The sequence below is a fragment of the Zootoca vivipara genome, chromosome 14 (genome assembly GCF_963506605.1).
Source record: "Zootoca vivipara chromosome 14, rZooViv1.1, whole genome shotgun sequence".
Lineage (NCBI taxonomy): Eukaryota > Metazoa > Chordata > Lepidosauria > Squamata > Lacertidae > Zootoca > Zootoca vivipara.
In genome coordinates, this window is record NC_083289.1 from 7,505,858 (window position 1) to 7,522,134 (window position 16,277).

The following is a 16,277-nucleotide window of genomic DNA, read 5'->3' on the forward strand; positions in this document are numbered from 1 at the left end:
GAGCTGTGCTCCCTCCCCAGAGAATGACTATCCATTCTGCAGTTTCCTAAGGGAGGGACACAGTCAGTGGGGAAGATGGCGCAAAGATGCCTTGATGCCTTGCCAAAACTGAGCTATGTTAAAAGTCCACTAACATGTGATAAATTATTATTACTCCCTTACTGCTGTAAGCAAGCTGTTTTTTAAACAGTTCTCGTACAAGTATAATAGCAACAGCATACGTTTGTCCCTACACCAGACAGACATCATTAGTGAGAAGAGGCGCCCTGGACAAACACCTGCCCATTGCCTCACAAAGCTATTGAACCTGGAGGAATTTGTCTCTTGTTTCCCATTGCTATTTCAGTCTAGGTTGGCGTCTGGATTTCGGAGGCTGCCAGGCAACAGAGACCATCAAGAGGCCCATGAGCAGAACACTTCAAGGGGTCTCTCTCTCTCACACAAGCCACACCTCATGTCAAAGTCTGCTTCAAAAAACTTTGTTAAAAGAATTCTATGGTGTCATTAATAAAATGCACGTTCATGAGGGCACAAAGTAAACACACATACGTAAGTGCATAAACCACATGTCTGAAATAGTACAGAGAGCAATGCAGCAGCCATGTTTGGCCTCTAGTGAATTTCAGGGACCCCCTCAAGTCACATAGCAGGAAATTCCTGATAGGTTGCCCCTCTGTGACAAGTATCCATCGAACAGCAAAGCTGACCTGTCAAAAGAGCAGATATCTATGTGTGAATGTAACAGGTCCTTGACAATGGATTCTGGAGCCAAGGTATTCACCATTTCAAAAGGATGTCTCTAATGGGCCAGGAAGGGCAATTATCAGGCATCTTGATTGACAGATTTGTAAATAGGTTGGAGAGACATGAACTCTGAGCATGATCTGATTTGCATGTACAACTCATTCTGTGATGTATCTACCGTATGACATTTCTGGGGTGGTCTATCCCAAGGGTTTAGAAAGCCTTGCAGGGAGATGGTTGCAACAGACCAATGAAGATCAACAGTTTGCCTTGCCTCCTTGGTAGCCTCCAATTGAGTCTCTGACCAACAGCAGACCTCAAGGGACCCAGAGTCCCTTGATGGGCTGTAAAAGCCAACCTCAACCTTCTTACAACAACTTCAACTTTGTCTCCTGAAATGCCAGGCATGATGCCATTCAAGAATTAGGGTTAACCCTGCCATGGCACAAGGATGCTGCTGGCATATCTGCACCATCCTGTAATGATGGCTGATAATATCCCCTATAAGAGAACTAGCACCAAGGGAGGGAGAAAGGACCCTGTGAAGAAGGCCAGATCTTGGAATGGCCACCACTTCTTATAGTGCCACTACTCCCAGGAAGTCTCATGAAACTGCCAGCGCTCTCCTGGGGTCTCCATGAGACCTGACGTCAGCCAGACAATACATAAAGCCATGTAGCCAATCAGATCTGGTTATGGGATGGTGCTGACATGCCACTTTAGAATGAGAACAATGCCTCCTCAGTGCAAAAGGGCAAACATCATCACCTTGTTTGGCAGCCCCTCCACCCCAAAACTGTTTGGCGCAGGGCCCGAATTTTTCATGAAACTCCCTCTCCCTCCCCTCAGTTTTGGCTCAATCCTGCAACAACAACAACAACAACAACAACAACAAAAAGCAAAACAGACAAACAAATGCCACCCATCAAGATTTCCACCTAAATCATAATTCAGATTATATCAGGCGGAGTAATTTTAATGTTAGTGCAGAAGTGGAAGAAACACTAAGCCCTGCAAAAGACGGCAGGATGGAATTATACAGAAGAGCCTATATTAAAATGCCATGACAGAGACTGCTTAACTGTCTTTCCAAAGGGGATTAAAGAAGCTTTAATAGCAAGCAAAAATATCAGTCCAATTCCTCTGCAGCGGAGCAGTCATTATCGCCTCACATCATGTAGGCTCCACCGAGGGGATGGGCCAGATGGATCCGGGAGCGAGAAACCAGCGGGCGCTCAGAGCCAGTGGGCTGCTCATGCCATAGGAAAATGCGGGGAGGGAGGAACCGGGTTTGCTTAAATCCACTCATCTCTTCTGCTCCCCATTTGCATCTTTATTAGCACAACTAATGCTGGGATTATCCTGCGTGACTTTATGATGTTGTCACATGGGATGCTGAGTGGCTGCCAACCACCTGCTGCTCAGAGGACCTTCTGGTACCATCCAGGCTGGGGCTGGGGAAGGGCCAGCAGGACACTCTCCTTGGCCAGCCGCCCTTTGCCCTGGGCAGCCTTGCAGAAAACCAAAGTGAGCCGGCTAATTGCGCCTGTCTGCACTGCCATCGCTCGAGGAGAAAAAGGAGAGGCCCCAAGCACTTCGGACTCCCCAGCTTTACTGAATCACTCTTCTGCCACACAAGGCAAGGGATTGTGGGCTCCCTCCTTCCCCAAGTTATAAAGCTTTGGTTTCAAAGAAAGCATGCTTCTAATGTCCAGTTATGGTCCTATAAAGAGCTGGTTCTCCCGCAGACACCTGCCCATGTCACTTGGACAAGACTGAGCAGACCCTTTGGGCCTCCAGGTTTACAGCCAAGTGGTAAAGAGGGTTTTACATGCAGCTTGGCATATTTATTTCTTCCATTTCTAAAGTGTCCTTCATCCAGGGCACTTGGTAAAACTCAGTTCAAACAGTACTTCCAATAAAAGCCATTTTAAATCTTAATGATTACTGGAAAGCCACATTCCAAACCCGACGCCATTTCAGCAGAAAGGAAACATCAATACGTTGGCCTAAAACTACTCAACCCATGTGAATGAAAGGCAACAAGGCAACAATCTACCCTCCCTTTGCTCCTGTGAATCGCAACATGGTGGTTGGGATCCTGTCATCTTGCTGCTGCTGAAGCAGCTGCTTCTTTCTACATCCCTCTACTGGGAGAACTGTCCATTTATTCCGACTCTCTGCTTCCTGCTACTGAACCAGCTCCTGATCCACAAGAGGAGCTTTCAATTTCCTTTTTACCAATCCCCTTATTTTTTGGAAAATATCACCATTTGAAATACAATCCGTAAGTGCACTTCAGATGAGCTGGCAGGGGCCATCCCACTAGTCTCTGTGCATTTAGAGCAGGGGTCCCCAGACTACGACCCGCGGGCCAGATGCGGCCCAATTGGCCTCCCAATCCGGCCCGCGACGACCCCCGCCGCCCGCTCTTACAGCGCGCAGCGTGGCGGCGCGGTTCCAGATCGAAAAAAATCGCCAGAAATCGTTTGTGCGCATGCATATGGGCCTCTCCCGGTCCAAAAGAGGTCATTTCCGGTGCACTTCCGGGTCAGGGGAGGCCCATACGCATGCACACAAACGATTTTTGGCAATTTTTCCGAACTGGAAGCGCGCCACTGCGCCAGTAAGTGTGTGTGCGCATGCGCACGGGCGCACACTCCCCCGCCCTCCGGTCCGCTGCGCACACACTCCCCTGCCCTCCGGCCCGCCGCGTGATCGGTGCGGCGGGCACCGGCCCGAAGCCGGGTAAGTCTGGGGACCCCTGATTTAGAGTGATGTGGCATCTGCCCAGTCCTCCAAAGAAGGGCCCTGCATGGGTCACACCAAGGGTCCTTTGAGCTCAGCACTGACTGTTTCCCACCCATGATCTGCCAGGTTCCTCCACCAAGCCAAGCCCACAAGCTAAGCACTTAGGCATTCCTCCTCCACTGCTCTCTGCACCTAGCAACCGCTACTCACGGGCACAGACTACTGCTGATCACAGAGAAAACTTGCAGCCATCACGGCAATAGCTGTGGGGAGATCTCCTTCTCTTCCTCCTTCATGCTCGTGGGGCCAGGGGGTCCTCTTTTAAAGGCACCTAAGCCACTGCTCTCCATCCCCATACTTTGTGATGCTCCTGCATCTTCTGCCACTCAGGTTCATCCTTGGCTTCTCCCTCTATCCATTTTCTCCACAACACATATAATTTTAGGCACCTCTATCCCATCTGCCCCCTCACCTATTTTCTGCACTAAGAAGGCCCAAATATTGTAACGTTTCCTCCTAGAAGAGTTCTTCCAGCCCCTTGATTGATTTGTTTACCCCCTTCCAGCTCTCCAGGTGTGAGTGACCGGAAGTGACCACAAAAGCAGCCACACCTTTGATATGTGTTAGGCCATCATGATACCTTGTTGAAAAGTGCAGTGTTCAAAAAAAGAAGTGGAAACTCAGTCTGGCGTGGGGTTGTTCCAGAGAGCCTGAGGGCCAGAACAGGCCCTGAAGCCAAATGGTCCAGACTCAGAAGGGCTGCAGGATGTTGAGCAGAATGGACAGTATGTTCAGCTCAAGTGCTATGTACGCAAGCGATGGAAAGCAGAGTGGCACCATGTATGCATGCCAGGGCTCAGCAAAACTAGCCCTTGCCAGGTCTCTGGTGCTGAGAGGGGCACCATTTTCCTGCCTCCCTCATGATCTCATGAGCCTCAGGGGGTGGGTGCAACGCAGCAAGGAAGAAGCTTTTACCCCCCCCCCCCCCCCGCCAGCAGTCCGTTTGCCCTTCTCGTTTGCATCACTGATGAGCTGTGGTTTGAAACAAAGTCTGTGTTCCCTGTGTAGAGAAATTTATTTCTGCAGAAGTTCCAGCCTGTCCCTCTTTCAGCTGTGTTTACATTTGCTCACAATATTTATCCCTTCAAAGAGTCCATAGGAGCACAAGCAAGCATTGCTAAACCCAAGGAAGCAAAGGAGAGAACTGATAAACAAACAGATCAGCAGAGAAACAGATTTTTAAAAGCCAGTAGTGTGAAAATACCATGGCATTAAATACCCCCCCCCCCACCTCCCCTCCACTGGCCACTGCAGAGAGCGATAGAAGTCAGGCCTCCAAAGGGAAAGGCCTCTCCCAAAAGGAACTTTTTCATCTCTTGCCAGAAGGCGGGTGAGGAGGGGGCTGTGGGGGTCTGGAGTCCCAGGGTCTTGGGACAGCAACCCCCCCCCCCACCATTCCTATCAAACAAAGCAATGCCTCTTAATTCTACAGCACAATCCTATCTACAGGTCTACTCAAAAGTAAACCCTGGTGAGTTTAATGGGACTCGCTCTTGGTTAAAGGTAAAGGTACCCCTGACCATTAGGTCCAGTCGCGTACGACTCTGGGCTTGTGCGCTCATCTAGCTCTATAGGCCAAGGGAGCTGGCGTTCATCCGCAGACAGTTTCTGGGTCATGTGGCCAGCATGACTAAGTCGCTTCTGGCAAACCACAGCAGCGCACAGAAGGTAAACAGTGTTTACCTTCCCACCAGAGTGGTACCTATTTATCTACTCACAATTTTGACGTGCTTTCGAACAGCTAGGTTGGCAGGAGCTGGGACCGAGCAACGGGAACTCACCCTGTCACAGGGATTCGAACCGCCAACCTTCCAATCGGCAAGCCCTAGGCTCTGTGGTTTAGACCACAGCACCACCCGCGTCCCTTGCCCTTGATTAGGTGTGTCCTTTAACTGACACTGTTGAGAGAAAAGCTAAAAAGACCACGAGTGAAATGGTCACACCTGTGCTTTTCTTGGTCAAATTTGCTTTTGTTTCAATCGATGGGGTCAAGACGGAGGAGTGCAGTTTGTTTGAGGAGAAAAGGGTGGCACTGGCTATCCTGTGCCCAAGGGCTCTCATTGAATTGGGGCAAACAACAAGCCGTGGAAACCCAAATTGCTGTTTGTTCTGATTCAGCGTTAAAGAGCAGGTTTTCCTGGGAAAAGCAGCTTGCGAGCGGGGGGAGTGCTCAGGTGCAGACCAGGAAAATGTGGAGCTGTGCCTGGAAAGTGTGGGGCAAAAAGCAAGTGTGGATAAGCCCACAGGCTCACAGTTCAAAGCAGCTTTTCAACCAACTTGAAAGAAACACTCATTTCTTTGCTTTATAATCTCCTCCTGTTTTCATGCTGTCAGAACCCCACAGGATGGAGCATCTGAATGGTGAGTGATCTGTCTGCAACATTAAAAGTTTCTGAGAATGTAGAGCGGGAGACGGAGAGATGGACACAGCAATCAAATGCAATCCAATTTCCCCTTCCCACCCCCACAGGAAACAAGATCTATAACACAAAAGAGTGTACAAAACTCATCTGAAAAAGAAGGCAACACAGAAACACCCCCAGCGACCCGCAGCAGCCGATTCAAACTCAAAGACATCTATCATCCCCCTAAGCAGCACAGCCTGCAAAAATGTCACCACAGCTGCAGTTCCACATATCCTGGGCAGACCACATTGTATATGTGCGTGAACCAAGAGCTACTACACCTCAGCCATGCTCTGAAGTCATGAAGTGACCACCTGCCATTTGAGCAGCTGGAAGGAAAGAGGCATGGCTCAAGGTGCTTTCCGAGTCCACATTAGTTCCAGTGTGTCAGCAAGATCCTGTTTGGAAAGTGCCGGTCGACAGGGCACTTGGGGGCATCGAGCTGCTCCCTTCCTCTTAACTGGCAGCATGCGATGAAGCAAACGCCAACAGAATCGTCCTCTGAAGGGGCTGCAATGCACTTGGTGTGCCAGTGATGGTGCCTCTCTCGCACTGAAAGGGATCTGGATCCTTCACAGCCAGGTGGAGCCACACATCCAAAGCAGAGCCAAGGGGACACAGCAAAGGTGCAAGCAGGAAGCCTAGCCAGCCCAGCGAAGGGGGGAGCCCTCCAAGCAACTGCTCTGGAAGAAGGCAACCAAGGGCTCACATACCCCTTCCAGGCAGGATACAGAAGCCAACCTAACCAACCAAACCCATGACGACATGCTTTTTTGCTGCCTTCAGCATCAAGGCTTTGCCAGAGGACACACATCATGGGGGATCAATGGCTCAGCACCCTCTAATTCCCATCACCATCCCTGACCACTGGCTATTTTGTGGCTGCTGGGAGCTGGAGGCAAATGACTTCTGGAGACTCAGCACTGTCCTAAGCCACTTGAGTCTTAGCCGTGGCCTCCCAGGGAATTTCTGATTTCTCTTCCTACCTTATGCAGAGCTGTGTATGCTTTTCTTGGGAACACCAACGCAAAGGACACAACACGCTTGACACTCCCGGTGCAGCTGCGCCCGATACTTACCCAGCAAAGGCTTGGATTGCAAGCTTGGAAGCGTCCAAAGACCCTCCGCTGACTATGCGAGCCTTGAATGGGGAAGAAGGAAAATCTTGGTTACTCTGGGGGCGGGGCGAGCAGAGCGGGCCAGACACAGAAGACACCTAGGATGGAGATGCTAAGCAGGGCCAGCTCCACGCCAAAGCTGAAGTCCTTCCCGTTTGAAAAGACAACAGAGCCACGTTCAGCATTTAGAGAGAAACCTCCGGCAGGGCGGCTGCTGGGGGTGCCCAGGAAACACCCCCCCACAGGCAGTTTCCCTGCAAATCCTGGAGTGCAAGCAGGGGTGGGGGGGTTGGCAGCGGCCTAGGCGACAGGTTGCCACAGCAGGGCAGCAAAACTGGGAACCAGGTTTGACCGTAGCGGACCCCCTGAGCTGGCACAACTTATGAGGTCAGAGAATCACAACAGTGAGGGTTCACTCTGCAGATCAATGGAAGGCATTTGGAAGACATCAACTGAGGACAGACGAAGCATGGAAAGCTGGGGGGGAGGGGAAACATGCGCCATCTCACAACTCAAATGAAGGGACCAAACAGGTCAACTGAGTCACAAAACAAACAGTCCAACAAAAGACATGACCCTTTAAGGAAATAGGTGATTTTGGAACCTTTTCATCCACAGAACTGCTATCTGAAAGAGAATCGGGAAGAGGAGGAATAAAGGTTAGATCAAAGAGTCTCCAAGAAACTGTGCATAGCTCAGAGAGAACAGTTACAATCCTACCTAGAGCCTGGCCAGGCAGCCCTCACAGTCCTGGCTTTGCACTCTAGGGATGAAGCAAAAAGGAACAGATCAAGAAGAGAGGCCGGATGCCCCCCACCCCAAGCCCAGGTGTGCATTTTAGGCCCAGTAAGATCTGGACTGTCGCTGAGTGGTGATGCTGGGAAGTCAGCCCCATAGACTCAGGCCAGAGGAGGCTGTGACAACACTTGGGGTGCTGCTCTCAGCAGGCAACCTCACTGCTAGGCATGCCTTGGTGTGTGTGTGTGTGTGTGTGTGTGTGTGTGTGTGTGTGTGTGTGTGTGTGTGTGTGTGCCTCCCTTCCGGCACACAGTAGAAACAAAGGCCCTTGCATCATTCTAACAAATCTGCTCAGAAATCTCACCAAGGAAAGCAGTGAGCATATGGCACTTCTAATTGTCTCTCACATTTCATGCCGCAGAATGAGCTCTACATTAGCACATTGTTCACCAATGCTATAAAAATATAAAACTGTCAGAGAGAGAGAAACTAATCTTGCTGATGATTATCACATATTCCATCCTTCTCCTTCTCCGAAGAAGAAAGGCCACATTTGCTGAACTAGGTGGTTCTCCTTTGATCTGATCCACCTGCAGGACTCCTCTTGAGTTCCTAGGAGTGTTGAAGTGACGTTTGCAATGCAGCCTGTGTCTTTCAGACATGCAAATTCCCTAGTCCTCCAACATGTCAAAGAGGAGAGGCCACATTATTACTGTTATTATTACAGTTCATATTATTATGAACACCTCGTTTTACGAATTTTCGGTTTACGAACGCCGCAGACCCATCTGGAACGGATTAATTCACTTTCCATTACTTTCAATGGGAAAGTTCGCTTCATTTTATGAACGCTTCAGTTTATGAACAGACTTCTGGAACCAATTACACCCATGCTTCGGGTTAAGTACGCTTCAGGTTGAGTACTCCGTGGACCCGTCTGGAACGGATTAATCCACTTTCCATTACTTTCAATGGGAAAGTTCGCTTCAGTTTATGAACGCTTCAGTTTATGAACAGACTTCCAGAACCATTTGTGTTCATAAACCGAGGTACCACTGTATTATTATTAAGATTTCTTACTCGCCCTTCACCATGAGGTTGAAAGGTGGGTTACACCAATTTAAACATACAAAATTAAAATCAGTTAAAGCAAATTACACCCAAGAGAACAGGGTGGGCTTGACAGTATTTCTCTCAGGTGTCAATGACACATGTTGCCAACAGCTTAGGAGGGAAGCTGGACCACTCCAACAATAACAAACACAGGGGCCGCCCCAACCTCCAACACCCCCAAATGTGGCCACGGGTCACCTCTCTAGCTGAGAGGAGTCACCTGTTGATCAGAGCCCACCTGAGCCAAGAGACCCAACAGTCTTTTGCCCCAAATCCTGCAACCAAGGGCATAGCCACACTGACCTTTAGTGCTCAATTGGCATAAATGTCAAACCGTGTTTCTTGCGGATTGCCGTTTTCTCCGATTGAACTTTAAAGAGCGAGTTTTCATGGGTAAAGTTCCAGAGCAAAAAAAAGGGGGCACTCAAGCATGGAGCTTTAAAGCACGGAGAGTGCCTGGAAAGAGCAGAGGAAAGGTAACTGTGGATATGCCCTCGATGTTTTATTTTCATTTTGCTTGTGCACCCTCACTGCTGTTTTCCCCTTCACCTTTTTATAGACCCCTTAAATAAAATGCTTGACCAGACTTATTGGTTTCTCAGAACACTTGGGCAATACCTGCTGCTTTTGGAGAGGAGGGGGGCTGAAGCTGTCAGGCAGGAATTTGGCAGGCAACCCCCTACTCTGAGTAGATCAGTGCAAGGCAGCAGCAACCCAGCACCAAAAAAGGAGAGAAGGCAGGTCACCTGCTGCCAGAGTGAAAGTTCACCATGCTTCACATCCTCTTCATCATGGTGGCACCATCATTCTTGGTTGGCCATTGGCTATGCTGGATGCTGAACATCCAACATCAGGCTCCCCATCTCTGTCATTGCGACTAGAGCAAGCATTGAAGAACTGGAACCCAGTTGGAGCCATTGGCCTCTGAATGGCCCTGAATGGTCAGCACCTGGAGTAGCCAACAGTGTAGCAGCCTCCAGATGTTGTCCTTGGACCACAGTTCCCATCATCCCTGACAATTGGCCTTGCTGTCCACAGGTTCCTCCACCCCTTCGGTATGGTCTTGCTGCCCTGTAGCAATGGAGGTGACCAACAGTTTCATGTCTTCCTGCCATTTTGCTACCAGGGAAGCCCTGGCGTGCAAGAGAACTGAGGAAGAGGATGTGAGTCTGCTCTTACTGCATCTAGTCACCTGCACTCAGCATCCCTCACTTGCTCAGGCAGTGAAATCCCGATCACACCCTTTCACTGCCTTTGCGATCATGCTGTGTAAATCACACAGTCAAAAGGTAAGCAGCGATGAGGCCCCAACCGCCTCTGGAGAGCACAGTCTGAGCTAGGCTGCGAAGAGAGGCAACCTCTAGCCATGCCCGTAGTGGTGGCGGCTCTGCTTTGTCCATCTGCTGTGATCGAGGAAATTGCTGCAGCTGAATTAATGTTCACATTGGTTACATTTGCACCTAATGGCAAAGCAGCTTAGCCCTAGGCACCTAAGCCTTTAGCTCAGGCCCTCAGCCCTCCTGGTCTCCCCAGAGCCCTATCCCAAGAAGGTCAAATGGCCATCGCCTTTGGGGTGGGGAACCCCTGCTGCCCTGGTGTATGGAGCTGCCTACAGATCCATCGGCTCTTACACCATGAGCCATTTAGTTTTAACTCTACAACGATAGCAGAAGATGACTTGTTTGACTTCTGCTCTTGCCAGCAAATGAATCCTCACATTACAAGCAAAAGACACGATGGAGAATGATAAAACATGAGCCCTTATATAGGAGGAAGGCAAGCTCCACTACATGGTGATTTATATGCTAGAGGAGGGAAAGCTTTGTATTAAAGACCCTTCTGAGTCAACAGAGTGCTGTAAATTTCATGCTATTTTCCTCCTGTATTTGGAAAATATTTTGCAAATCACTCATATCATGCTACAACTCTGTTTTTGCTCACATTCCAAAATGTTGTACTCAAAATAAGAGTAACAGAAACAGACTGGAAAGAGAAGTTGCTGAATTGCAACTCATTACGAAGCTTAAAACCATGGAGAGACCTGGTCTGAATAAAGACATTGGATTCTTATCTCATTATACATGATAAAGCTATCTTTAGCCATCTCACCCCTTGTTTTTTCCTGCAATACCAATTGTAGTTGTTAACAGTCATTAACAGTCGTCAACAGGTTTACCACTCCTATCAGTAGGGTTGCCAGACTCAATAGTGGACAGGACTTCTGTGCCTTTAGTTGCCCTGCTCTCTTTTGAGTCTGGAAACCTTAAAGAGAAACCAGCAGACCCTTTGTTTAATTTCCAAGGAAAGGGTCTTCTGGTTTCTCTTTAAGGTTTCCAGACTCAAAAGAGAGCAGGGCAATTAAAGGCACAGAAGTCCTGTCCACTATTGAGTCTGGCAACCCTACCTATCAGCCAATCACCCATTCCCACCACCCTTATGAATAATAACCCTCCCCACCCTCTGACTATACATAAGGGTCTGGTGACTTCTGTTTCAGTGTATCTGAAGAAGTGTGCATGCACACGAAAGCTCATAACTATGACAAATGTAGTTGGTCTCAAAGGTGCTACTGGGAGGACTTTTTATTTTTTGTTTCAAAATAGAGTGTCAAGGTGTGGTGAATCAAAGGAAACCATCCCAGGCTTGAGATGGTCCTGCCCAGGGTAAGGAGCCCTTTTTGGTGGCACAATCCCTTTCAGTTGACCCGCCTTCTTTAGTCCTCCATCACACACATGCTGCCAAAGATGACATGCCTCCCCAGCAAAATACAACTGCCTGTTGCTGGGCTTGAAAGCTGGGCGAGTGCAGCAGTAGTTAACCATCTCCCACCTTTCCCAGGTGATGAAAATGAGAGCACCGTAGCTCTGTACTGTGCAGATAAGATGGAGCTCACCTGCCTCTCACCCCCCTCTTTGACCATCTGAGATGCTGAGTTACTTAATGCGAAGACGACTCTCATTTTAGTGAAGGAGTGCCCAGCAGCTTCTAGATCTAGCTAGTTTCTAAACATTTTCATTATTTCCTTAAAAGACTCTTCTGCTTTCACCCTTGTTGCCTCTTAAAACCTCATTTTTTACAAACTTCTTAGTGCTGGCTGTTGGGTTTCTTGGCTGTGTTTGTGCAAGCTCCAAGCGATGTTGCTGCATCCTGGGCTGAGACTGTCTAGCTTCATGATGCGTAAGGGAGGCAGGAGAGAAAAGCCAAGCACTTTGGCCCCGGTGAGAGGGGTGGAAGCTGGGTGCTCTCTGTCTCCTCTCACAAATACTGGCCTTGCACCACTGGGTTTCACATCCCCCCCCCAAGTGGGGTGGGGTGCATCTGGGCTGCCACCTGCCAGCGGCTTTACTCCTCCCGTACCATGCCTGCCTCAATGGGGGAATGCTTTCCCAAGAACAGGGAAAGAAGCTGTGTGCATGAGAGAAGAGAAGAGAAGAGAAGAGAAGAGAAGAGAAGAGAAGAGAAGAGAAGAGAAGAGAAGAGAAAGAGGACAAGTGGGAGCCAGAAGCTGAGCAAGCAGGCTGGCTCTAGGACTGCCAAGCTATTTATTGGCATGTTGATTTTACACATACGCTTTCACAGAACGAGAAACAGTAACATTGTGTACAAGCACACCCACAAGTCTTCATTTTGTCTTTTATAGATATCGCACGTCTTTTTCAGTTGTCCCTATTTTTATGCCTCCTCCTGCCATTCTCTCTGCCTCTGGCGCTAGGGTTGCCATATCTTGAAGAGCAAAAAAGAGGACAGACCAAGTCGCTGCCAGCCCGAGCCGGAGTAAGTGGCGTGTGAGGCCACCATGCCCGCATGCCTCTTTTCTTGGCTCGGGCTGGCATGCAGAGCAGCCGCAGCCACAGCCCAAGCCCCAAAATAACCACCTAGTAAAAATCTGCCTGGATGGGCATGTTGGCACCGAAAAAGAGGACATGTCCAGGTTTTCCCAGACATATGGCAACCCTAGCCTCTGCTTTAAATTGTGGTGCAGATCTGGGAATACTGGATGGAGCTGAAGCAAGCCTGTCTCCAATAGGCCACCATGTCTGCTAAGTGGATGGACCGTGGCTTCCTCGCTTTCCCCCTTGCTTCAAGCCGCAAGGCTGGCAATCACACAGCTCAAGCGCAGCTAGCTGGACCACCAAGCTGGAATTGACTACGGCCGGCTGCTTGGTGTGCTTCAGGCTGGTGCCGTTGAAGCTGACAAGGAGGTGGCTTGTCAGTCCAGAATTATGAAAGCCAGAGAAGCCCCTTGTCATTTCACAGTGGTCTACAGCTAAGTACTTAATTTGCTTTTGCAATTGTGCCAGATGCTTCCTTAAGCTAAGCGTCAGCACGGAAGCTCTCTCCAAGATGGCATCTCAGGGCCTGGTAGTCACCCACAGAGCGGCCACTGGGCAGGAAAGGAGACCCCAGACCCTCTGGTTAGGGTGTGCCCCCCAATGCTTCTTCCTTTCAGGGCCACTGCTGCCTAGATGAAGCCATGGGATACTCTTCCCTCACAGAACCCTGGGAGCTTGGCATCTGCCTAGGGTGGGATAAAGGTAAAGGGGCCCCTGACCATCAGGTCGAGTTGTGTCCGACTCTGGGGTTGCGGCGCTCATCTCGCTCTATAGGCCCGGCGTTTGTCCGCAGACATGTGGCCAGCATGACAAAGCTGCTTTCTGGAGAACCAGAGCAGCGCACGGAAACGCCGTTTACCTTCCCGCCGGAGCGGTCCCTATTTATCTACTTGCACTTGAGGTGCTTTCGAACTGCTAGGTTGGCAGGAGCTGGGACCGAGCAACGGGAGCTCACCCCGTTGCAGGGATTCAAACCGCCGACCTTCTGATCAGCAAGCCCTAGACTGTGGTTTATCCCACAGTGCCACCTGGGATAGCAGGCAGCAAATCCCTTTGCTACTCGACCACGAGCAAACAGCCCTTTTCCTGGGACTGTCACCCGCCACCATGACCAAAGGAGAAGTTGCACATGTGGAAGATGCTCCCACTCTTTCTCCTCCATGTGTTTTCCTATGTGGAAAATAAGCTGGTGGAAAATAAAATAAAGAGCGGACTTCCCTGGGTTGCAAGGAAGTCAGGATGATTTAAAAACAGTGCTGTTGCTATGAAGGCAACTGAGGCCTAATGGCATGGATGGATAGATAGCGTTGCTCGTTCCTTGGAGAAGGGGGGTCTCCCCCCTCTCCTGTCGGTAGCCCGGATGTTTCCTCCCCAGCCCTCTGTGCTCTACTTCCAAGCTGCCCAGGACCATCAACTAACTTGCAATACTTAATATGGGGGCAAAACCATGGGCATAAATCACACAGATGTATGGCAATAATTAAAACTCTTTCTCTTGGCCATGGAAATAAAGCCAATTCAATTACAATACCTTAATTACAGCGGAGGTGGTGGAAGCGTACGGGCAGTGATTCAAATGAGGAGGGAGGGGAGATGCATCTTAAGAGGTTGTGTCACCTCCCAAAAGGAACCGATCCATCAGCAAATGGGCTGTGGGGAGTGATGCCGTTCTTACGCAGGGCTTAACAAATATCTCGCAGCATTTAGAAACTATACTCAAGGCTTCCCGCGTAAAAGAACCATTACACTACAAATTACATGGTTTAATTGAGGGCACACACCGAAGAATTAGAGCGCTCACACAGGAGGACTTTGACTTAATTGGAGCTCCGCGGCCTGTAACTAGGAGCTGCGCAAGCAACACACACACACACACACACAGAGAGAGAGAGAGAGAGAGAGAGAGAGAGAGAGAGAATTTGTATATGTGTATGTTTGTCTGGGTGAAGGGTGGAACCTTGTACAGAGCGAATTAACAGCCTGGCTACTCCCTGCCTGGTTTGTCTGATGGCAAATGCCATACCCTCCAACATTTCTCCGATGAAATTAGGGACAGCCTAAGGAAAAGCAGGACATTCCAGGATCAAATCAGAAACCGGGATAGCTTCTCTAAATCAGGGAAGTCCCTGGAAAATACCGGTAGGGACACTTGGAGGGTCTGAAATGCAAGCCTTCCAGGCAGGCCCTGTGTCACTTTTAATTATGGAGTAAACTAGCTTTTCTGAGCAATAATCAAAAAGCAAATCTCCCCTCGCTCATAGGCTGTGTGGTGGGAGAAGCTGGGGAGTGTAGAAAGCCAGCTTTGGCAGCGGAGGATCAGCCATCTAGGCCATCAAAGAAGCTCTCAGAAGATGCCGAAGAGCAGGGGTTGGCAACCTAAGTCCTATGGGCCACTGTTGGCCCACAAGGGTCATTTAACTGGCCCACGAGCCGCCCCAAACCGAGCCGCCCGCTCGGTGAGTCCCAGTGCACTGCGCTAAACCGGCACAGTGCGGTGCAGGGACTCGCTTTTCCGGCGCCGGAAATTGCAGGTGTACGCGATCCAGCCCACGGAGGGATCTCCGCTGGAGTGAACCAGCCCAGACAAGGTAAACCGTGCCGATCCCTGCCCAAGAGAGTTGTCAGAGCAGGCCTGCTGGGCAAGGAAGGGGGGGTGAGACAGGAAGAAGGAGGCAGTCCAAGCAGCAGCAGCAGCAGCAACTGCCTCAACTCTCGGCAGTAAGATCGTTCTAAAAAAAATTATTCCAGAAGCTGCTAAGTTCCATTGCTGTTCCCCCCCCTAGCCCCCTGCTTTCCCTGGAAGGGTGCAGCACAGAGCCATTTCCCAGTCCCCAAATGCTCTTTGTAACTGTGGGTACTGGGAGGAATCAGGGTGGGTCACGGGGGCAAGCAATTTGGAGTCCGACGATCCTTTAATTAGTGCCCAGTTGCTGGGAGGCAGTCAAAGAGGTAACGAGGGAGGCACCAAAATCAGTCATAACAACCCAAAGGAAACCATGCAGGAATAATGGATTCTAAAATTACCACTCCGCTGCAACCGTATTAAGGCGGATCTGCCTTGAGCACGTTCCGTTGCCCAGAGCAGACACAGGGAATGTAACAGCGTTCAGCGCTCAAAAGAGAATATTAAGGCTCACGCATCATAAGGAACGAATAGCACTTGTCTGATCCAGAGAAGGTCAGAGCAGAATTATGATTGGTTGATGGGAGAAATGAAAAACCGCTGCCAGCCTCTCCGGAGCAACGAGGCAGGAAAATTGGCCACAGTGCATGTCGGACTGCCCTGTGCCCACTCACAAGTGCCACTGAACACCCTTCTTCCCCCCCTTTCCTCTTAAAAGTAGCGCAGGGAGGTGCAAGGGGCTGGGTGGGGTGCTTTGAGCTCCACATTACGGAGGGTTTGCCAGGTGTTAAACGGGTGCCTGTCTGTTAAAGACAGGATTGAGGAGATGCCACCCCATGCCAACTCCCAAGGTTAAGGCAGACGTGTCAGAGCCAATTGCCTACAGGCCACA

At 49.9% G+C, this 16,277-nt stretch overlaps 1 protein-coding gene across 1 annotated transcript in view; it reads right to left on the reverse strand.

The window, feature by feature from the left end:
• Positions 1-16,277, reverse strand: part of UNC13C (unc-13 homolog C) — a 139,180-nt gene that overhangs the window by 102,653 nt on the left and 20,250 nt on the right. The window contains exons 3-4 of the mRNA XM_060282475.1: positions 7,683-7,705; positions 7,040-7,101 (exon numbers count right to left, since the gene is read on the reverse strand). Of these exons, the coding sequence (XP_060138458.1) occupies positions 7,040-7,101; positions 7,683-7,705 (85 nt within the window). The remainder of the gene's footprint in view (positions 1-7,039; positions 7,102-7,682; positions 7,706-16,277) is intronic.